The 25039-nt window shown below is 39.3% G+C and overlaps 1 protein-coding gene and 1 long non-coding RNA gene across 2 annotated transcripts in view; one reads left to right on the top strand and one right to left on the bottom strand.

Moving 5' to 3' along the window:
• Nucleotides 1-846: 846 nt before the first annotated feature.
• Nucleotides 847-25039, top strand: part of LOC309637238 — a 135516-nt gene continuing 111323 nt past the window's right edge. Inside the window, exon 1 of the long non-coding RNA XR_014250453.1 lies at nucleotides 847-17424. This is a non-coding gene — a long non-coding RNA (uncharacterized lncRNA). The remainder of the gene's footprint in view (nucleotides 17425-25039) is intronic.
• LOC309637204 (olfactory receptor 51H1-like) lies at nucleotides 7355-25039 on the bottom strand. The gene has a single exon (XM_082411433.1). It carries the CDS (start codon nucleotides 23085-23087, stop codon nucleotides 22134-22136), a length of 954 nt encoding a protein of 317 aa, XP_082267559.1. The 5' UTR covers nucleotides 23088-25039; the 3' UTR covers nucleotides 7355-22133.

Raw genomic sequence — 25039 nt, 5'->3', positions numbered from 1 at the left:
CTATGGGATGCAGCAAAAGCAATTCTAAAAGGGAAGATTATAGCTATACAAGCCTACCTCAAGAAACAAGAAAAATCTCAAATAAACAATCTAACCTTACACCTGAAGGAACTAGAGAAAGAAGAACAAACAAAATCCAAAGTTAGCAGAAGGAAAGATATCATAAACATCAGAGCAGAATAAATGAAATAGAAACAAAGAAAACAATAACAAAGATCAATAAAACTAAAAGCTGGTTCTTTAAGAAGATAAACAAAATTGATAAACCATTAGCCAGACTCATCAAGAAAAAGAGGGAGAGGACTCAAATCAATAAAATCAGAAATGAAAAAGGAGAAGTTACAACAGACACCGCAGAAATACAAAGCATCCTAAGAGACTACTACAAGCAACTCTATGCCAATAAAATGGACAACCTGGAAGAAATGGACAAATTCTTAGAAAGGTATAACCTTCCAAGACTGACCCAGGAAGAAATAGAAAATATGAACAGACCAATCACAAGTATTGAAATTGAAACTGTGATTTAAAATATTCCAACAAACAAAAGTCCAGGACCAGATGGCTTCACAGATGAATTCTATCAAACATTTAGAGAAGAGCCAACACCCATCCTTCTCAAACTCTTCCAAAAATTGCAGAGGAAAGAACACTCCCAAACTCATTCTATGAGGCCACCATCACCCTGATACCAAAACCAGACAAAGATACTACAAAAAAAGAAAATTACAGACCAATATCACTGATGAATATAGATGCAAAAATCCTCAACAAAATACTAGCAAACATAATCCAACAACACACTGAAAGGATCATACACCACGATCAAGTAGGATTTATCCCAGGGATGCAAGGATTCTTCAATATATGCAAATCAATCAATGTGATACACCATATTAACAAATTGAAGAATAAAAACCATATGATCATCTCAATAGACGCAGAAAAAACTTTTGACAAAATTCAACACCTATTTATGATAAAAACTCTCCAGAATGTGGGCACAGAGGGAATCTACCTCAACATAATAAAGGCCATATACGACAAACCCACGGCAAACATCATTCTCAATGGTGAAAAACTGAAACCATTTCTTCTAAGATCAGGAACAAGACAAGGATGTCCACTCTCACCACTATTATTCAACATAGTTTTGGAAGTCCTAGCCACGGCAATCAGAGAAGAAAAAGAAATAAAAGGAATCCAAATTGGAAAAGAAGTAAAGCTGTCACTGTTTGCAGATGACATGATACTATACATAGAGAATCCTAAAGATGCCACCAGAAAACTACTAGAGTTAATCAATGAATTTGGTAAAGTTGCAGGATACAAAATTAATGAGCAGAAATCTCTTGCATTCCTATACAATAATGATGAAAAATCTGAAAGAGAAAGTAAGGAAACACTCCCATTTACCACTGCAACAAAAAGAATAAAATACCTAGGAATAAACCTACCTAGGGAGACAAAAGACCTGTATGCAGAAAATTATAAGACACTGATGAAAGAAATTACAGATGATACCAACAGATGGAGAGATATACCATGTTCTTGGATTGGAAGAATCAATATTGTGAAAATGACTATACTACCCAAAGCAATCTACAGATTCATTGCAATCCCTATCAAATTACCAATGGCATTTTTTACAGAACTATAACAAAAAAAACTTAAAATGTGTATGGAGACACAAAAAACCCCAAAGAGCCAAAGCTATCTTGAGGGAAAAAAACGGAGCTGGAAGAAACAGACTCCCTGACTACAGACTATACTACAAAGCTTCAGTAATCAAGGCAATATGGTACTGGCACAAAAACAGAAATATAGATCAATGGAACAAGATAGAAAGCCCAGAGATATACCCATGCACCTATGGTCAACTAATCTATGACAAAGGAGGCAAGGATATACAATGGAGAAAAGACAGTCTCTTCAATAAGTGGTGCTGGGAAAACTGGACAGCTACATGTAAAAGAATGAAATTAGAACACTCCCTAACACCATACACAAAAATAAACTCAACATGGATTAGAGCCCTAAATGTAAGACCGGACACTATAAAACTCTTAGAGGAAAACATAGGAAGAACACTCTTTGACATAAATCACAGCAAGATCTTTTTGATCCACCTCATAGAATAATGGAAATAAAAACAAAAATAAGCAAATGAGATCTAATGAAATTTCAAAGCTTTTGCACAGCAAAGGAAACCATAAACAAGATGAAAAGACAACCCTCAGAATAGGAGAAAATATTTGCAAATGAAGCAACTGACAAAGGATTAATCTCCAAAATATATAAACAGCTCATGCAGCTCAATATTAAAGAAACAAACAACCCAATCCAAAAATGGGCAGAGGACCTAAATAGACATTTCTCCAAAGAAGACATACAGATGGCCAAGAAGCACATGAAAAGCTGCTCAACATCACTAATTATTAGAGAAATGCAAATCAAAACTACAATGAGGTATCACCTCACACCAGTTAGAATGGGCATCATCAGAAAATCTACAAACAAATGCTGGAGAGGTTGTAGAGAAAAGGGAACCCTCTTGCACTGCTGGTGGGAATGTAAATTGATACAGCCACTATGGAGAACAATATGGAGGTTCCTTAAAGAACTAAAAATAAAATTACTATATGATCCAGCAATCCCACTACTGGGCATATACCCAGAGAAAATCATAATTCAAAAAGACATATGCACCCCAATGTTCATTGCAGCACTATTTACAATAGTCAGGTCATGGAAGCAACCTAAAGGCCCATCAACAGACGAATGGATAAAGAAGATGTGGTCCATATATACAATGGAATATTACTCAGCCATAAAAAGGAACGAAATTGAGTCATTTGTTGAGACGTGGATGGATCTAGCGACTGTCACACAGAGTGAAGTAAGTCAGAAAGAGAAAAACAAATATCGTATATTAACGCATATATGTGGAACCTAGAAAAATGGTACAGATGAACCGGTTTGCAGGGCAGAAATTGAGACACAGATGTAGAGAACAAAGGTATGGACACCAAGGGGGGAAAGCGGCAGGGGGGTGGGGGTGGGGAGGTGTGATGAATTGGGCGATTGGGATTGACATGTATACACTGATGTGTATAAAATTGATGACTAATAAGAACCTGCTGTACAAAAAAATAAATAAAATTAAATTTTAAAATTTTTTTAAATTAAAAACTTTAAAAAAAAGAACAAGGCAAGAATGGAGTGTTAGAAAGCTGAGGATGTTCACTCCAGTAAAGTCAGTCTCTTGCTCATTTCCCAGACCTATGCCAATGTTCAGGTCCTGGACTCATTACCTAAAGAGGTACCTGATCCCTAAGTGGAAGAATTACAAAAAGAACAAAAAAAAAGTATATTATATATCCTGAAGATTTCCTGATATCTTCCTTAAAGATACTGGCTACATAGGCAATTTTATACTAAAGAATAGGGGAATACCAAGACATTGAAGGTTAACAAACAGAGTTTGAGTTGACATTGTTACTCAGAAATAAAAAGCATGGTTATGGTCCCCTCGGTTAGAGCTGGGGCTCTACTCTAGGTAGCAGAGGCCAGTTAGTAAATGGAGTCCTGGAGAAAGCCAGTGCTCAGTCACTTAATGCATAATTAGAATGACTATTCTTGGTAGTTGAAGTAACTACCTGTGTTCCTGGCCTGTGAAGTAAGAGCCAAAGAGTGGGGAAGGCAAAATAGCCTCTAACACTTCTCTCAACCAAGAGAGCAAAAAATGCTTCCCAGGTGCATGGTATAGAATTTGGCAAGTGTGTTGTTTTCCACTCTAGTTATAAAAGATCAGAAGCTGTTTCCATTAACAGGGGATGGGCAATAGTTTTCATACATGGTTTGCCTCAGGGGATGGGCAATAGTTTTCATACACGGTTTGCCTCAGGGACATGTTAACTCTTTTTTTCATGTGCCATAATATAGTTCTAAGAGATGACTGGGCATCCTATGGACCACCACCTTGATCCACCAATGGCGTCATGTTGATTGGGCAAAATGAGCTAGAGGTGTTTAGTACAATAGAGGCCTTAGTAAGACACATATTCTCCAGAGGGTAGGAGACAGATCCTAAGAATATTCAGGAACCTAGAACTTAAGTGAATGTCAGGGGTCCAATGGTAAAGAAACATTATCAAGGTAAAAGATCGTCATCTTTCATCTTCTACCAGAAAGAAAGCACAATGCATACCACATTGGATTCTGAAGAGAATGTATTCCTCACTTAGGAATCTTGCTTTAGTCCATATACAAAAAGATGTGGAAGTATAGCTTTGAGTGGGCCCAAAGCAAGACTAGACTGTTTCAGGTCCAGACTACGGTACAAGCATCACTGCTAGTGATGCACTAGCAACAGTAGCAGCAAAGGAGACTATGTGTGGGCCCAGCCATATAGATGCCCAATGACCAAGGTTGACTGCTGCCTTTGAATGCCTGTCAGCAAGAGACATCAATGCTGAAACCCAGATACAATGAGATTATTCTTCAAGGAGGCCACTTGGTGGCAAGTCAACCACTCTGGGTCTCTTGCATCCTAGGAAGTACGGTGGTTTGCACTGCCAATGATACATACTCGTTCTTGGTGTAGATTTGCCTTTCTTGCTCACAGAGCCTTGGCCAGCACTTCTCTTTAAGGGCTTCCTGAATGCCGGATTTATAGACAGGACATCCCACATGACATAGTACTCAAAGAAAAGACATTATTCAGAGAAGGATAGGGCTCATGACCATGGGACCCACTGGTAGTATTACATTTCCTCACCAACCAGAAGCAGTTGGCCTCACAGAATGCCAGAGCCATCTTCTAAAACACAGCTAAAAAGCAGTTCAGAAGGCAGCAGTTCACAGAAGTGGAGTGCTGTTCTTTAGGATGCAGTCTATGAACTAAACCAGATCTCTATATGGTGCTAGCTCCCCAACAGGAAGAATACAGGAGGCCAGGATCAAAGGGGTAGAGGGAGGAATATTCCATCTCTCATTCCCAATGATCCACTAGGGGATTTCTGCTTCTTTTCCCTGCAAATGTTAGTCTTGCAGGATTGGAAGTCCTGGTCCTGAAAGGGGGTTCACTCTTGCCAAGGGACACAGCAAGGGTCCTGTTGAGTTACAAGTTACAGCTACCATCAGGCTCCTCCGGACCCCTATGCCCAGGAACAAACAGGTGAGAAGAGGAGTTAACATATTGACAGGAGTAGTAGACCCTGAACTGAGGAGACAGGGCTGCTCTTATACAATAAATGCAGGGAAGAATTTGTAAATAGTGGAGAACTCAGGTGATCCACTGGGGTGATTAATGGTATTCCCTTGCTTCACTGTAACCATGGGTGTACAAGTGCAACCACCTTGAAGAGTATGATTATTAAGGTTTCAACCCCCTCAGAAATGAAGGTTTGGGTCACTCCACAGGTAAACCACCTAGATTTATGGGGTTGAGAGCTGAGGGTGAAGGGAATTCCAAATAGAAGGAGAGGATGAGTAACAGTTGTGGCCCTACGAGGAATTTCAGAAACTGGGGCTGTAGAGCTCATCCTTCCCTCCTTTCAATTTTGCCCTTAGCAAGACAGGCCCATGGGAACTATGGAGGAACTGCTCCTAAAATCCGAAGGAGACCTCTGCAATGCAAGAATGCATTGTGGTGGCCATAAAAAATATTCTTTTCAGCTCTGACTGCAGGGAGCATATTTGACTGATAGCCTCAGTCACTGCGCTATGGAGTTTATGGCATTGCCTAAGCCCTAGTTATGGGCTGTTTCCAACCAATGGGTGAGCACAGCACTAATAAGACAGGTGTATTGCAGTGCGATACTAATTTCTTCATGAGTTCCATTCACTCAAGACGTACCTGCAGCCTTGCCAAAGTGGTCTTAGAGATACACTAAAGTCTAAGACCTTCCTTCTCTTCTTTCCTCCCTCCCTCTCAGATCAGATCTGCATTGTGATTTCATGGCTCTTCCAGCCTCAGAATTCCTCTTTGTCTTACTTCATGAGCATTTCCTTCATGAGCCTTTCCCCTCTGTATACCTCTGACACATCTAATTTAATGTTGGCACCTGCTCCTCAGAGGGCCCATTCTAATGCAACTATGGTAACTCCCACTGAAAAATCTTCAACTTGTGTTCACAAGGCAGTCCTGTGGGGAAAGCTAATATCTCTATGACTATAAACCTGATGGAGAAAATGTTCACATATTGAGGTATGGGGAAGTCTTTTTGGCTTATACATGGTTCAGCTTGAATACTGTGTGAACTAAGACAGCCTTATTCATGGCCTATTAAACACACAGCACATGCTTTTTAACCATTAAGGTAAAAAACGTCCATTTCAAAGATAAGGATAAATAATTCCCTTCCTATGGTGTTCATGTTAACACTCCTTCAAAGATAAGGTTCCCTTCCCAGACACGAGGGTCCTGCTGTCTCACTGTATAGATACTCAGTCTGTCTCTTTTGAAACTTTGAAGGAATATCCCCCTGTCATGTTGATACCTTATCAGAACAAGGAACATAAGACTATGCGGAAACATGCATCAACTGAGCAGCTTCTCGAAGCTGAGAGGCTGTCTCCTGGGCTACAGTCCTCAGTTTGGCTCAAGAAAGTCTTTCCTATTATAGGTTGTTTATTGGTTATCTCTTTCAACAAGCCCCTTATGAGATCTCTTTTCAAAGACTGCTCTCAGACCTTTGAGAATGAAAGCCCTGTAACTGTCACAACCCTCAATACATAGCTTAGCGATGTTCTTTTCCTAACCCTGGAACAGAATACATGAGGGTCGTTCTAGTGTAGATAAATCTGAAGGACCTCGTGTCAGAAGTGTCGTCAAGCAATTGAGCTCAAGGTGTAGCCTGAAGGCAGAGCTGGCTTGAAGTTAACAGGCTTTCTCACAATTCATGATGCCTGGTTCGAAGGGACATACTGGTAAAAGAATAACCTGAGACTGCTGTATCCTAGCAGATTGAGGAAACTGGGCTGCAATGTCAGTTTTGCCCTGTAGCAGCTTATTTTTAAGTGTTTGGTTATGACAATTGACTTACCACTTAAGTTTTCATTCTAATTTGTCCCTCCCTCTCCCTCCCAACTGTTGTACTCAGAACAGATGGGAAAAGAGTATGAAGGATATATTACCAACTGCTTGGCCCTTGTGAGGACAAAACTTCTAAATAGCTCTGGGTTTTTAAAGGAAGCAGACTAAAATACTCCTGGAGGTACCTCAGCATCTCAGCCACTGGGCTGAATTTTTAGTGGTGTTGACTACCAATCTGAGTTGTTTGGACTTTCTTCCTATGTGGAGGTCCCTTTCTCCATCTGTTCCCTGAGGTTACCCTATCCTCATCTCTACTGAGCCCACTCTTAGAAAATGTCTCTTACTGATTTAATAGCTATTACCTAAAGGGACTTTCTCAGCCCCAAACTATAGCTTTGATATTAGAACATTCATAGCACATAGAATGGTCTTTGCCCACTTTGGTTCACAACTAACCTCAGATAATAGTGTCCCCAACCTTCTAAAGCTCTCAGGACTGACACATTACCCAAGGACATTTCTATTTCCAAATCTTCTTCTCCCTAGTGGACATAGGTTTTTTATTTTGTTTCATGGGGAGGGGGAAGATTTACTATCTGTATTTGGTGCCTTGGGCTCTTCATCCAAGGACCTCACACACCCTTTCATTGATGCTGGGGATTTCGCAGCACATGCTCATTGTCCTACAGTAACCAATGTCTCCAGGGGAGGTGAACTCACAGAACAGAACAAATATGTCTGAAAAACAACTGTTTAAGAAAAAAAGACCTCACTGAATTAGAGTCCATCAGAAGGAGAATTATTAGAACAGACAGCTCACTAGCAGCAGTGGTCATGTGTTTGGATTATGTGCATAAGACACAATAGGCTTTAATTTGGCATAAAATTGGCTTAGCTTTGTAGAAGTACAGGGGACAGGAAATAGAGCAGTCCTCCATCTTCAGTCCCATTGTGAGGTCCTACAACTATGGAGCCTCTTGGACTCCTCATCCCTGCAGGGATGTGAATGTTTGAGGATAAGAAAGAATGAAAGGATGAGGCTAAAATGAGTTACGTTCCACATTACACAGAGATCCCTGCATTGATATCCCATTGGAGTCTTGCCTTTTCAATTATATATGTCTAAGACCTATGCCACAGACCCCTAGGTACAGGTACAGTCTCACAGACCAGAAGATCACAGTAAACAGGACAATCATCTCTTTGTACACAACATTCCACCTTTATCTTAACTCAGTAAGAACTTATTGAAAGGAAGCCCTGTTCAATTAGTGTAGCTGGAAAAAATCACTATCCACATGGAAGATCATTAGATCCCAACCTCACTCCATATACAAAAATGAACTCCAGATGAATTCAGAATTTAAACATGAAAGTAACTTTAATTCTTGGTATAGCAATATGGGTGAATATGTTAGTTCTTAGGGTAGGTGAGGATTTAGACATATGTTTCTTCCAAGAAAGCTAGAAAGTTTGACGAAATTTTCAAAAGTGCCTTAAATCAAGACATTCCAAATGGAAAGATTCACATTTATATCTTTATAAATTTTTTATTTTAACTATCAGAAGTCCTAACACTAAGAGAAAAATTGGATGAGAAAACAATTTCAAATAAAGTCTTTAAACACTCAAGAAGAGGGGGGACCTTCAAGATGGCAGAGGAGTAAGACATGGAGATCACCTTCTTCCCCACAAATACATCAAAAATACATCTACATGTGGAACAACTCCAGAGAACACCTACTGAACACTCGCAGAAGACTTCAGACTTCCCAAAAGGCAAGAAACTCCCCCACGTACCTGGGTAGGGCAAAAGAAAAAAGGAAAAACAGAGACAAAAGAATAGGGACGGGTTCTTTTTTCTTTCTTTCTTTCTTTTTTTTTTTTTTTGCTGCACGACATGTGATATCTTAGTTCCCCCACCAGGATCGAACCCACGTCCCCTGTACTGGGAGCGCAGTCTTAACCACTGGACCGCCAGGGGAGTCCTTAATTAGTTTCTTAACAATGTGCCTGGTTTGAATTTCAGCTTTGTACAAGCTATTTAACTTCTCTAGACACCATTTTTCTAACCTGTAAAACTGTAAAACCTGATAAGATAATAGTATCTTCCTCATGGAGTAGTTATGATCATCAAAATAAAAAAAAAAAAAGAATAGGGACGGGACCTGCACCACTGGGAGGGAGCTGTGAAAGAGAAAAGGTTTCCACATGCTAGGAAGCCCCTTCACTGGTGGAGACGGTGGGTGGGCGGTGGGGAGCTTCGGAGCCACAGAGGAGGGCGCAGCAACAGGGGTGCAGAGGGCAAAGCAAAGAGATTCCCACACAGAGGATCAGTGTTGACCAGCATTCACCAGCCTAAGAGGCTTGGCTGCTCACCCGCCAGGGTGGGTGGGGGCTGTGAGCTGAGGCTTGGGCTTCGGAGGTCAGATACCAGGGAGAGGACTGGGGTTGGCTGCATGAACACAGCCTGAAAGGGGCTAGTGCACCACAGCTAGCCAGGAGGGGGTCCGGGAAAAACTCTGGACCTGCCTAAGAGGCAAGAGACCATTGTTTCAGGGTGCATGAGGAGAGTGGATTCCTTCCCTGTCTGCCCACAGAAGGCAGAGGACCACCTAAACAAGCTCCAGAGACAGGTATGAGCCATGGCTATCAGCTCAGACACCAGAGATGGGCATGAAACATTAACGCTGCTGCTGCAGCCACCACGAAACCTGTGTGCAAGCACAGGTCACTATCCACACTCCCCCCCAGGAGCCTGTGCAGCACGACACTGCCAGGGTCCCATGATCCAGGGACAACTTCCCTGAGAGAACACATGGCGTGCCTCAAGATGTTGCAATATCACGCTGGCCTCTGCCACCGCAGGCTCGCCCCACATTCCAATTATAACTACCGTACCCCTCCCTCCCCCTGGCATGAGTGAGGCAGAACCCCCTAACCAGCCGCTGCTTTAACCCCATCCTGTCTAGGCAGGAACAGAAGCCTGAGGACAACCTACACGCAGATGTGAGGTCAAAACCAAAACTGAACACCAGGAGCTGTGCGAACAAAGAAGAGAAAGGGAAATTTCTCCAAGCAGCCTCAGGAGCAGCAGATTAAATCCCCACAATCAACTTGAGGTATGCTGCATCTGTGGAATACCTGAATAGACAAAAAAATCAGCCCAAAATTGAGGTGGTGGAACTTGGGAGCAACTGTAGACTTGGGGTTTGCTGTATGTGACTGACTTGTTTCTGATTTTTATGTTTATCTTAGTATAGTTAGTAGTGTTTGTTATCATTGGTGGATTTGTTTATTGGTCTCCTTGCTCTCTTCTGTTTTTTTAATACTTTTTTTTTATTCAATAATTTCTCATTTTTTATTTTAATTATTTTATATTCTTTCTTTAATTTTTTTTTTCATTTTTCTCCCTTTTCTTCTGAGCCGTGTGGCTAACACGGTCTTGGTGCTCCAGCCTAGTGTCAGACCTGAGCCTCTGAGGTGGGAGAGCTGAGTTCAGGACACTGGACCACCAGAGACATCCAGGCCCCAAGTAATATCAATCAGTGAGAGCTCTCCCAGAGATCTCCATCTCAACACTAAGACCCAGCTCCACCCAACGGCCAGCAAGCTCCATTGCTGAATGTCCCATGCCGAACAACTAGCAAGATGGGAACACAACCCCACCCATTAGCAGAGAAGCTGCCTAAAATCATAGTAAGTTCACAGATACCCAAAAAAACACCATCAGATGCAACCCTGCCCACCAGAAAGACAAGATCCAGCCCCACCCACCAGAACACAGGCACCAGTCCCCTCCACCAGGAAGTCTACACAAGACTGAACCAACCTCATCCACTGGGGGCAGACACGAAAAACAATGGGAACAACGAACCTGCAGCCTGCAAAAAGGAGACCCCCAAAACAGTAGGTTAAGCAAAATGAGAAGACAGAGAAATATGCAGCAGATGAAGGAGCAAGGTAAAAGCCCACCAGACCAAACAAATAAAGAGGAAATGGGCAGTAACCTGAAAAACAATTCAGAGTAATAACAGTAAAGATGATCCAAATCTTGTAAACAGAATGGAGAAAATACAAGAAACATTTAACAAGGACCTAGAAGAAAAAAAGAGCAAACAAACAATGATGAACAACACAAAAAAATGAAATTAAAAATTCCCTAGAAGGAAGCAATAGCAGAATAACTGAAGCAGAACAATGGATAAGTGACCAGGAAGATAAAATACTGGAAATAACTACCACAGAGCAGAATAAAGAAAAAGGAATGAAAGGAATTGAGGACAGTCTCAGAGACCTCTGGGACATTAAACACACCAGTATTCAAATTATAGGTTTCCCAAAAGAAGAAGAGAAAAAGAAAGGGTTTGAGAAAATATTTGAAGAGATTATAGTTGAAAACATCCCTAATATGGGAAAGAGAATAGTTAATCAAGTCCAGGAAGCACAGAGAGTCCCATAAAGGAAAAATCCAAGGAGAAACACGCCAAGACACCTATTCATCAAACTGTCAAAAATTAATTACAAAGAAAAAATATTAAAAGCAGCAAGGGAAAAGCAACAAATAACATACAAGGGAATCCCCATAAGGTTAACAGCTGATCTGTCAGCAGAAACTCTGCAAGCCAGAAGGGAGTGGCAGGACATATTTAAAGTGATGAAGGAGAAAAACCTACAGCCAAGATTACTCTAATCAACAAGGATATCACTCAGATTCGACAGAGAAATTAAAATATTTACAGACAAGAAAAGTTAAGAGAATTCAGCACCACCAAACCAGCTTTACAACAAATGCCAAAGGAAATTCTCTAGGCAAGAAACACAAGAAAAGGGAAACACCTACAATAACAAACCCAAAACAATTAAGAAAATGGGAATAGGAGCATACATATCGATAATTACCTTAAATGTAAATGGATTAAATGCTCCAACCAAAAGACATAGACTGGCTGAATGAATACAATTACAAGACCTGAATATATGCTGTCTACAAGAGACCCACTTCAGACCTAGGGACACATACAGACTGAAAGTGAGGGGATGGAAAAAGATATTCCATGCAAATGGAAATCAAAAGAAAGCTGGAGTAGCAATTCTCATATCACACAAAATAGACTTTAAAACAAAGACTATTACAAGAGACAAAGTGGGACACTACATAATGATCAAGGGATCGATCCAAGAAGAAGATATAACAATTATGAATATATGTGCACCCAACATAGGAGAACCTCAATACATAAGGCAAACACTAACAGCAATAAAAGGGGAAATAGACAGTAACACAATCATAGTAGGGGACTTTAACACCCCAGTTTCACCAATGAACAGTTCATCCATAATGAAAATAAGGAAACACAAGCTTTAAATGACACAACAGACCAGACAGATTTAATTGATATTTAAATGACATTCCATCCAAAAACAACAGAATACACTTTCTTCTCAAGTGCTCATGGAACATTCTCCAGGATAGATCACATCTTGGGTCACAAATCAAGCCTTGGTAAATTTAAGAAAACTGAAATCATATCAAGTAGATTTTCTGACCACAATGCTATGAGACTAGATATCAATGACAGGAAAAAAAAACTATAAAAAATACAAACACATGGAGGCTAAACAATATGCGACTAAATAACCAAGAGATCACTGAAGAAATCGAAGAGGAAATCAAAAAATACCTAGAAACAAATGGCAATGAAAACACGATGACCCAAAGCCTATGGGATGCAGCAAAAGCAGTTCTAAGAGGGAACTTTATAGCAATACAATTCTACCTCAAGAAACAAGAAACATCTCAAATAAACAACCTAACCTTACACCTAAAGCAGTAGAGAAAGAAGAACAAAAAAAACCCATAGTTAGCAAAAGGAAAGAAATCATAAAGATCAGATAAGAAATAAATGAGAAAGAAATGAAGGAAACAATAGCAAAGATCAATAAAACTAGAAGGTGGTTCTTTGAGAAGATAAACAAAATTGGTAAACCATTAGCCAGACTCATCAAGAAAAAACAGAGAAGACTCAAATCAATAGAATTAGAAATGAAACAGGAGAAGTAACAACTGATACTGTAGAAATACAAAGGATCATGAGAGATTATTAGAAGCAACTCTATGCCAATAAAATTTACAACCTGGAAGAAATGGACAAATTCTTAGAAAAGCACAACCTTCCAAGACTGAACCAGGAAAAAATAAAAATATAATCAGACCAATCACAAACACTGAAATTGAAATTGTGATTAAAAATCTTCCAACAAACAAAAGCCCAGGACCAGAGAGCTTCACAGGCGAATTCTATCAACATTTAGAGAAGAGCTAACACCTATCCTTCTCAAACTCTTCCAAAATATAGCAGAGGGAGGAACACTCCCAAACTCATTCTACGAGGCCACCATCACCCTGATACCAAAACCAGACAAAGATGTCACAAAAAAAGAAAACTACAGACCAATATCACTGATGAACATAGATGCAAAAATCCTCAACAAAATACTAGCAAACAGAATCCAACAGCACAGTAAAAGGATCATACACCATGATCAAGTGGGGATAATCCCATGAATGCAAGGATTCTTCAATATATGCAAATCAATCAATGTGATACACTATATTAACAAAGTGAAGGAGAAAAACCGTACGATCATCTCTACAGAAAAGGCTGTAGACAAAATTCAACACCCATTTATGATAAAAAAAAAAAAAACCCTCCAGAAAGTAGGCATAGAGGGAACTTACCTCAACATAATAATGGCCATATATGACAAACCCATAGCCAACATCGTTCTCAATGGTGAAAAACTGAAACCATTTCCACTAAGATCAGGAACAAGAAAAGGATGCCCACTCTCACCACTATTATGCAACATCGTTTTGGAAGTGTTAGCCACAGCAATCAGAGAATAAAAAGAAAGAAAAGGAATCCAAATTGAAAAAGAAGAAGTAAAGCTGTCACTGTTTGCAGATGACATGATACTATACATAGAGAATCCTAAACATGTCACCAGAAAACTACTAGAGTTAATCAATGAATTTGGTAAAGTTGCATGATACAAAATTAATGCACAGAAATCTCTTGTATTCCTATACACTAATGATGAAAAATCTGAAAGAGAAATTAAGGAAACACTTCCATTTACCATTGCAACAAAATGAATAAAATACCTAGGAATAAACCTACCTAAGGAGACAAAAGACCTATATGCAGTAAACTATAAGACACTAATGAAAGAAATTAAAGACGATACAAACAGATGGAGAGATATACCATGTTCTTGGACTGGAAAAATCAACATTATGAAAATGACTCTACTACTCAAAGCAATCTACAGATTCAATGCAATCCCTATCAAACTACCACTGGCATTTTTCACAGAAATAGAACAAAAAATTTCACAATTTGTATGGAAACACAAAAGACCCCGAATAGCCAAAGCAATCTTGAGAAAGAAAAATGGAGCTGGAGGAATCAGGCTCCCAGACTTCAGACTATACTACAAAGTTACAATAATCAAGACAGTATGGGACTGGCACAAAAACAAAAATATAGATCAGTGGAACAAGACAGAAAGCCCAGATATAAACCCATGCACATATGGTCACCTTATCTTTGATAAAGGAGGCAAGAGTATACAATGGAGAAAAGACAACCTCTTCAATAAGTGGTCCTGGAAAAACTGGACAGCTACATGTAAAAGAATGAAATTAGAACACTCCCTAACACCATACACAAAAATAAACTCAAAATGGATTAAAGACCTAAATGTAAGGCCAGACACTATCAAACTCTTAGAGAAAAACATAGGCAGAACACTCTATGACATAAATCACAGCACGATCCTTTTTAACCCACCTCCTAGAGAAAGGGAAATAAAAACAAAAATAAACAAATAGGACCTAATGAAACGTAAAAGCTTTTGAACAACAAAGGAAACCATAAGCAAGACAAAAAGACAACCCTCAGAATGGGTGAAAATATTTGCAAGCGAAGCAAATGACAAAGGATTAATCCCCAAAATATACAAGCAGCTCATGCAGCTCAATATCAAAAAAGCAAACAACCCAATCCAAAAATGGGCAGAAGACCTAAATAGACATTTCTCCAAAGAAGATATACTGATTGGCAAGAAACACATGAAAGGATGCTCAACATCACTAATCATTAGAGAAATGCAAATCAAAACCACGATGAGGTATCACCTCACACCAGTCAGAATGGCCATCATCAAAATGTCTACACACAGTAAATGCTGGAAAGGGTGTGGAGAAAAGGGAACTCTCTTGCACTGTTGGTGGGAATGTAAATTGATACAGCCACTATGGAGAACAGTATGGAGGTTCCTTAAAAAACTAAAAATGGAATTACCATACAACCCAGCAATCCCACTACTGGGCATATACCCTGAGAAAACCATAATTCAAAAAGAGTCATGTACCACAATGTTCACTGCAGCATTACTTACAATAGCCAGGACATGGAAGCAACATAAGTGTCCATTGACAGATGGATGGAAAAAGAAGATGTAGCACATATATACAATGGAATATTACTCAGCCATAAAAAGAAACTGAGTTGTTTGTAGTGAGGTAGATGGACCTAGAGACTGTCATACAGAATGAAGTAAGTCAGAAAGCGAAAAACAAATACCGTATGCTAACACATATATATGGAATCTAAAAATAATAATAATGGTTCTTAAGAACCTAGGGGCAGGACAGGAATAAAGACACAGACATAGACAATGGACTTGAGGACATGGGGAGGGGGAAGGGTAAGCTGGGACGAAGTGAGAGAGTGGCATGGACATATATACACTACCAAATGTAAAATAGATAGCTAGTGGGAAGCAGCCGCATAGCACAGGGAGATCAGCTCAGTGCTTTGTGTCCACCTAAAGGGGTGGGATAGGGAGGGTGGGAGGGAGATGCGAGAGGGAGGAGATATGGGGATGTATGTATATGTATAGCTGATTCACTTTGTTATACAGCAGAAACTAACACACCATTGTAAAGCAATTATACTCCAGTAAATATGTTTAAAAATAAATCTTTGATAAAGGAGGCAAGAATATAAAATGGGAAAAAGACAGTCTCTTCAGTAAGTGGTGCTGGGAAAGTTGGACAGCTGCATCTGAATCAGTGAATTTAGAACACATCCTCACATTGTATACAAAAATAAACTCAAACTGGCTTAAAGATTTAAACATAAGGTATGCCACCATAAACTCCTAGGAGAGAACATAGGCAAAATATTCTCTGACATAAATCATACCAGTGTTTTCTTAGGTCAGTCCCCCAAGGCAAGAGAAATAAAAGCAAAAATAAACAAATGGGACCTAATCAAACTTACAAGATTTGCACAGCAAAGGAAACCATAAACAAAATGAAAAGACAACCTATGGAATGGGAGAAAATATTTTCAAACAATGCCTCTGACAAGGGCTTAATTTCCAAAATATACAAACAGCTCTTATAACTCAACAATAACAAAACAAACAACCCAAACAACAAAATGGGCAGAAGACCTAAATAGACATTTCTCCAAAGAAGACATACAGATGGTCAATAGGTACATGAAAAGATGCTCATCATCACTAATTATTAGAGAAATGCAAATCAAAACTACAATGAGGTACCACCTCACACCAGTCAGAATGGCCATCATCAAAAAGTCTACAAATAACAAATGCTGGAGAGGGTTTGGAGGAAAGGGAACCCTCTTACACTGTTGGCAGGAATGTAAATTGGTGCAGCCACTATGGAAAACAGTATGGAGTTTCCTCAAAAAACTAAAAATAGTGTTGCCAATGACCCAGCAATCCCACTCCTGGACATATACCCAGAGAAAAGTATAATTCGAAAGGGCACATTTACCCCTATGTTCATAGTAGCACTATTTACAATAGCCAAGATATGGAAACAATCTAAATGTCTATCAACGGATGAATGGATAAAGATGATGTGGTATATATACAATGGAATATTACTCAGCCATCAAAAAGAATGAAATAATGCCATTTGCAGCAACATGGATGGACCTAGAGCTTATCATACTAAGTGAAGTAAGTCAGAAAGAGAAAGACAAATATCATATGATATCACTTATATGTGGAATCTAAAATACAATACAAATCAACACATCTATGAAACAAAAAAAGATTCACAGATATAGAGTACAGACTTGTGGTTGCCGAGGGAGGTGGGGGGGAGGGGAGGGAAGGAATGGGAGTTTGGGATTATCAGAGGCAAACTGTTATATACAGGATGGATAAACAACAAGGTCATACTGTATAGCACAGGGAACTATAGTCAATATTCTCTGACAAACCATAATGGAAAAGAATATGAAAAAGAATATATATATACACACACATATATATATGTATGTATATATGTATGTGTATACATACATATATATGTGTGTGTATAACTGAGCCACTTTACTGTAAAGAAGAAATTAATGCAACATTGTAAATCAACTATACTTCAATAAAATTTTTTTAAAAATGAAAATAAATAAAAACAAAGATTTTAGACCAAAAAATAGAGAAAAGTAATCAAACCAAGAGCTGGTTTCTTGAAAGGATAAAGATCAACAAACCTCTGGCCAGGCTCACCAAGAAGAAAAGACAGAGGACCCAAATAAACAAAATAAGAAATGAAAGAGGAGAAATAACAACCACTACCACAGAACTACAAAAAATTATAAGAGAACACCATGAACAATTATATGCCAACAAACTGGACAACCTAGAAGAAATGGACAAGTTTCTAGAAACATGTAGCCCACCAAAACTGAATCAAGAAGAAACAGATAATTTGAACAGACCAATCGTTAGAGGTAAAATTGAATCTGTAATTTTAGAAGGAAAAAAAAATTCCCTGCAAACTAAAGCCTAAGACTGGATGGTTTCACTGGGGAATTCTACCAAATATACAAAGAAGAACTTAAACCGATCCTGCTCAAACTCTTCCAAAAGACTGAAGAAGAGAGAACACTCCCAAAGTCATTCTATGAAGCCACCATGACTAAAACCAAACAAAGACACTACCAAAAAAAAAAGGCCAATATCTTTGATGAATATAGATGCAAAAATTCTCAATAAAATATTAGCAAACTGAGTCCAACAACACATAAAAAGGATCATACACCACAACCAAGTTGGATTCATCCCAGGGTGACAAGGATGGTTCAACATATGCAAATCAATCAATGGGATACATACCACACCAACAAAAGAAAAGACAAAAACCACATGATCATCTCAATTAGATACAGAAAAAGCATTTCATAAAATTTAACATCCATTCATGATAAAAACTCTCACCAAAGTGGGTATAGAAGGAATATACTGCAGCATAACAAAAGCTACTTATAACAAATCCACCACCAACATAATACTCAATGGTGAAATACTGAAAGCCTTCCTTCTAAAATCTGGAACAAGACAAGGATGCCCACTCTCACCACTGTTATTCAACATAGTACTGGAAGACCTAGCCACATCAATCAGACAAGGAAAAGAAGTAAAAGGGATCCAGACTGGAAGGGAAGAGGTGAAATTGTCATTATATGCAGATGACATGATACTATATATAGAAAACCCTGAAGACTCCACACAAAAACTACTAGAACTGACAAACGAATTCAGCAAGGTAGCAGGATGCAAGATTAACAAACAGAAATCTGTCACATTTCTTTACACTAACAATGAAATATCAAAAAGGGAAAGTAAAAGAAATCCCTTTTACATTCACACCAAAAAAAAAAAAATATGTAGGAATAAACCTGACCAAGGAGGTTAAAGATTTGTATGCTAGGAACTAAAAAACATTGATAAAAGAAATTGAAGGTGATTTTTTAAATGGAAAGATATCCCATGCTCTTGGATTGGAAGAATTAATATTGTTAAAATGGCCATACTACCCAAAGCAATCTATAGATTTAATGTGATCCCCATCAAATTACCCATGACATTTTTCACCAAACTAGAGCAAATAATCCTAAAATTTATGTGAAACCATAAAAGACCCAGACTTACCAAAGCAATCCTGAGGGAAAAGAACAAAGCTGGAGGCATAACCCTCTCAGACTTCAGACAATACCACAAAGCAACAGTAAACAAAACAGTGTGGTACTGGCACAAAAATAGACATATGGATCAATGGAACAGAACAGAGAGCCAACACACCTACGGTCAATTAATCGTCAACAAAGGAGCAAGAATATACAGTGGAGAAAAGATAGTCTCTTCTGCAAGTGGTGTTGGGAAAGCTGGGCAGCTACATGCAAATCAATGCAGTTCAGAACACTAACTCACACCATACACAAAAATAAACTCAAAATGGCTTAAAAACTTAAATATAAGACATGACACCATAAAACTCCTAGAAGTGAATATAGGCAAAACTTTCTCTGAAATAAATTGTAGCAATGTTTTCTTCAGTCAGTCTCCCAAGGCAATAGAAATAAAAGTAAAAATAAACAAATGAAACCTAATCAAACTTATGAGCTTTTGCACAGCAAAGGAAACCATAAAGAAAACAGAAAGACAGTCTATGGAATGGGAGAAGGTATATGCAAACAATGTGACGAAAAATGGCTTAATTTCCAAAATAAACAAATAGCTCATACAGCTCAATATCAAAAAAAACCCAAACAACCCAATCAAAAAAATGGGCAGAAGACATAAACAGACATCTCTCCAAAGAATATGGGTGGCCAATAATAGGCACATGAAAAAATGCTCAACATAGCTAATTATTAGAGAAATGAAATCAAAACTACAATGAGGTGTCACCTCACACCAGTCAGAATGGCCATCACCAAAAAGTCTACAAATGTTATATGCTGGAGAGGATGTAGAGAAAAAGGAACCCTCCTACACTGTTGGTGGGAATATAAATTGGTATAACCACTATGGGGAATGGTACAAACATTCCTTAAAAATCTAAAAATTTGTGATATGATCCAGCAATCCCACTCCTGGGCATATACCCAGACAAAAGTATAATTCAAAAAGGTATACGTACCCCTATGCTCATAGTAGCACTATTTACAATAGCCAAGATATAGAATCAACCTAAATGTCCATTGACAGATGAATGAATAAAGATGTAATATACAGATACACACACACACACACACACACACACACACACACACAATGGAATACTATTCAGCCATTAAAAGGAATGAAATAATGTCATTTGCAGCAATATGAATGGACCTAGAAATTATCATACTAAGTGAAGTAATTCAAACAAAGATAAATATCATATGATATCACTTATATGTGTAACCTAAAAATATGATACAAATGAACTTATTTACAAAACAGAAACAGACCCACAGACAGAGCAAACAAGCTTATGGTTACCAAAGGGGAATGGGGGTGGGGATAAATTAGGAGTTTGGGATTAGCAGATACAAACTACTATATATAAAATAGATTTTTTTTAAAGTCCTACTATATAGAACATGGAACTATATTCAATATCTTGTGATAAACTCTAATGGAAAAGAATATGAAATAGAATATATATGTGTGTGTGTGTATAACTGAATCACTTTGCTGTACACCAGAAACAAACACAACTTTGTAAATCAACTATATTTCAATTTAATATATAAATAAAGGCAAATGGCTAAAGTGCACATTGCTGCAAACCTACCCAGCCTCCTGTGATATAAGTGTTCAGTCAGAATGATAGGGTTCACATCTCAAAAATATCAAGTAGATGACACCAATAAAATTAAGGGTTCTTGAAACTATCACCCCAATCTATGCCATAAACATATCCATCATCTCCAAAAGTTTCCTCTTGCCTTTTTTATTTATTATTATTTTTTTATTTGATAGGAACACAAGATCTACCCTCTTAGAAAATTTTTAAGATACAATACAGTATTGTTAACAACAGGGACTATGCTGTACAGTAGACCTCTTCTCGCCAAACCCATCAAGTTGTACACACTAAATATGCACAGCTTTTAATATGCCAATCATACCTCAATAAACTGGCTTTTTTTAAAAAAATGAATCAATAAAAAGAACTCCCCTCAGGAAGGAAGAAAAAAGATAATAAAGACCTGAAAGATAGGAGCTGTTAATGCTGAAGGAATGCCTTTCATTGTCTCATGCATGGGAACGGCTCACCCATCATGCAGTTACTAAGTAGTGACATCAGAATATGAAAATTAATATTTAAATCTTTACTAATCATACCTGATAGGGTTGGCAGTTTTAGAGATAGACATTTTGTAATGTCTAGGTGAAATGCTTTCTTAAAAAAACGATGGAATCTAGCAACAAATGTGGACTTTTTCCTCATGTGGGCTCTAATGCAGGCTAAGAAAGTGGACCTAACCATAATTTCAAATATCAATACTTAATCATAAGAAAATCTAAATGGACGGTGAGCAGCTTTCCTGGGCTTGGCAACACCAAACTTTCTCTCTAGCTCAAAGCAGAGACACACATGAAGAGAACCAAGAGAAAACTGCCACTCCCTAAGGTGTAAATAGGTGCTAAATGAACTCAGCAGGTACAGTATTATCCTATGTGTTTCCCACCAACCACTCCCCTTTTCTATTTCTTGGTATATGCGCTGGTTAATATTAAACGTGGGAGAAGAGGGCTAGTATTAAGGTGAATATAGCTTACTTACACATAATATTCTTATTATATGTAATAGAATAGAAATATAGTTCTTCCTTAGGTTTGAAATGGAATGGGTCGGGGGTAGACTCCGGTGGGGAAAAGGATAGAAGTGCCTGCACGAATAGATATGCACACACATCCTCTCAGTGAGTCCCCTAGGCAAGGAGATGTTACAGTATATATGAGTATGAAATAGTTCAACCCTGATCAGAGCAACAAGAGGATTACCAAGATGATACTTCTATATGCTTTCCAATGAGCTCAGTCCCCCAAAACTGTAATTATAGAAGCTGATACTGCCCCACAAAAGGCTCAGTGGTAAGATCTGAAACATTCAGAAACCTCAAAAGTTAACTCCACCGCTAATCCTCCCCCAAGATCCAGGTTGACCCACAGGGGTTGTGTGCCACTGTGTCCTTCTATTGCTCTACGAGACATCAACCCTTTTCTGCTGGAAGCGCTTTAGGAGGCCCTGACGGATCTGCTTAGACTTGGTGCAGTAGACAATGGGGTTCATGAAGGGCGGAACCAAGAAGCGCAGGTTGGCCGTAAGCACTGCCAGAGCAGGGTAGCTGTGCTTCTCTACTCGGTGCAACTCAGACAGCCCCAGTTTGGGCAAGTAAAAGATGAGAACAATGCAGAGGTGTGAGACACACGTGTTGAGTGCCTTTAGTCGTTTCCCAGGTGATGCAATGCTCAGCACGGTCCGTAGGATCAGGGCATAGGAGAGTATGATGAGGGAAGAGTCAGAGCCCAAAGAGAGGAGGATGGAGACCAGGCCCACCAGGCTGTTGACCTGAGTTTCCGAGCAGGCCAAACCCACAAGGTCACAGTGCAGGCAGTAACAGTGAGAGAGTACACTGATCTGGGGAAAGAGCAGACACCGCAAGAGGATGGGTCCTGGGAGACTGAGCAGGACGGCCCTCACCAGGATGGCAGGCCCCACTTTGGCCATGGCTGAGTGGGTAAGAACTGAGGCATAGTTCAGAGGGTCCCGGATGGCAACAAAGCGATCAAAGGCCATGGCCAGCAGCACACCAGATTCCACATAGGTGAAGGCGTGGATGAAGAACATCTGTGCCGCACAAAGATTGAAGGGCAGCTCACAAACACCCAGCCAGAAGAGCTGCACCATGGTGGGGAAGGTGGAGGCACAGAGGCCCAGATCAGAGGCTGCCAGCGTGGACAGGAAGATGTACATGGGTTCGTGTAAGGCTGGATCTGTGCGGATCAGGAAGAGGATGATACCCTTACCCAGGACGGAAACCACACAGATGAGGTTGATGGGGATGGAAACCCAATGATGAGAAGCTCCCAGACCTGGGAAGCCAGTGAGGAGGAAGGTAGAATGACCAGAAGTGCTGGTGTTGCAGGAAAACATAGTGATTCCAGGAGGGAGCTGTCCACCCTATATGTAAGAAGCATTCATTCATTTGATCATCACTTATAAAGTCCCTACCAAGTACTAAGGGCTGGAAAGGAAGAGCTGCCCCATCACCCTTTCTCAGGCCATGAGAGAAAACTCATTCCTCTGAGGAGCTCCATTCCCTCCATTTTCTGTATAATTTAATCTTCTCCTTGAATAAAGTGATATTGAATAAATTTTATGAGCTAATCTCTGCTTATTGCTTTAGCCTCTCAGTATCTATTCTCTCTTTGGCCTAAACAACCTCCTTTCTCACTTAAGCTATACACAAAAGCCTCTCTCCAGACAGTATTCTCAAAATAAATAATGAAGAAGGGAGAATAATTTTCTGTTTAAATTTAGTATGATGTTAGGAACAAGCAGTTTAGACTCCATTTCTATTTATTCTTAGAGAAAGGTTTTCCATAGTGTGACCTACCTGTTAACAAAAGAGACACATTCAAACAAATGATGTATTTTCAAAACCACCCTCTGAGGAGTCTGGTTATTTTTTCCTCTGGTGCTGTTAAAGAACCAACATTTTCTGTGTTTCTTTTCTGGAAATGCCTTTGGAGCGCAAAGGTTCTTTCCAATGTGCTCAACAGTGACAAATTTCTCTCCCGTGAAGGTGGGTTGGCCTAGAGGAAGTATTAAAGAGTTCTTTGAAGCTAAATCTGGTAAACAAGACGGGAACTGAGATGAATTCACTTTTGTTAAACTCCTTCTTACCCAGTCCCACCTCCACCTCACTGGCTGCTTAAACTTGTACATTTTCTTCTGACCTTGCCTTTGAGACAGTCCTATGGCCATGGGCTTAATTAGAAGGCACTTTTCTCTTAAATATCTTTTTTTTTCATCCCTCTTATCATAAAAGCTGTTACGACAGCACCAAGTGCTTTGAAGCTCTCCAGAGCTGGGGGCTGGAGGGTGAGGCTGACAGGTCTTGAGGGGCAGCACCTACAGAGCCAGGCAGAGAATCACGAGATTCCAGAACCCCAGGGTTAATAACATTTAGCAAGGAGCCCAGAGTGTAGTGTGCAAGCTCATATATTCCCATTACTTCACATAACACTTTTGGACTGCAAAGCCTCCCCAACTTCTTTCCTCTGCAATGGGAAAGTTGGTCTCCATTTGTCTATTAAGTATCTTCACATTGGTGTGCATTGGTGTACATTGTAAATTGGACGTCCAGCAGAACCACAAATTATAATTCCCCTTTCCCCCGAGTTCACCCTCTAAGACCTGTTGGGCCTTCCTGCCTTTCCTGTTATCCATGAAAACTCCAGGAAAAAAAAAAAAAAAACTAGAATCTCTTTTCACTCTGTAATACGTTCCCCAAGTCAACTATCTTTGAACTATTCCCTCCTTTCAGATCCCAATGAAAATAATCTAGCCAAAATCACCATCATTTCCCCTGATATTATAACAGCCTCCTAACTATCCCACTTTCTTCAGTCTTTCTGTATTCTGATTCACCTTCTAAATTTCCATTTGAATCATGATCAGAATACTGAAGAAAAGGCAAACATGGACGTTGAAATGAGTATGCGCCTGGGGGGGAAACACAGTGATCATATTTGTTTCAGGAATATATCTCCTACCGTAACTTTGTTTAATGATCCTCACTGGTCCCTGATGCTGCAGGATCAGGTCTAAGCAAGATCTTTATACTGGGTCCAGAAGAGGAAGGACCTTGTTCATCTGACATCTGTAGCCTATACAGTCACCTCTCCCCTAAGCCTTATAAATGCTACTCATAAGCTATCATTCTACTCATCAAACTTACCATATTTGATCATTCTTAAAATGTCTTTTTTGTTGAAATATAAAATACACATAGAAAAGCCTACCTCTCCTAAATGTAAAACTTGATGAATTTCCTCAAAGTGAGCACACCCGTGTAACAAGCACCCAGATCAAGAAACAGA

Source organism: Balaenoptera physalus, assembly GCF_965194825.1.
Source record: "Balaenoptera physalus genome assembly, chromosome: 10".
Taxonomy (NCBI): Eukaryota; Metazoa; Chordata; class Mammalia; order Artiodactyla; family Balaenopteridae; genus Balaenoptera; species Balaenoptera physalus.
Note: the sequence above shows the minus strand (reverse complement) of the source record. Positions and strands in the feature narration are given on the sequence as shown.

Coding starts and splice junctions, on each gene's coding strand:
- LOC309637204 (XM_082411433.1), bottom strand. CDS start 23,087: ATGTTTTCCTGCAACACCAGCACTTCTGGTCATTCTACCTTCCTCCTC.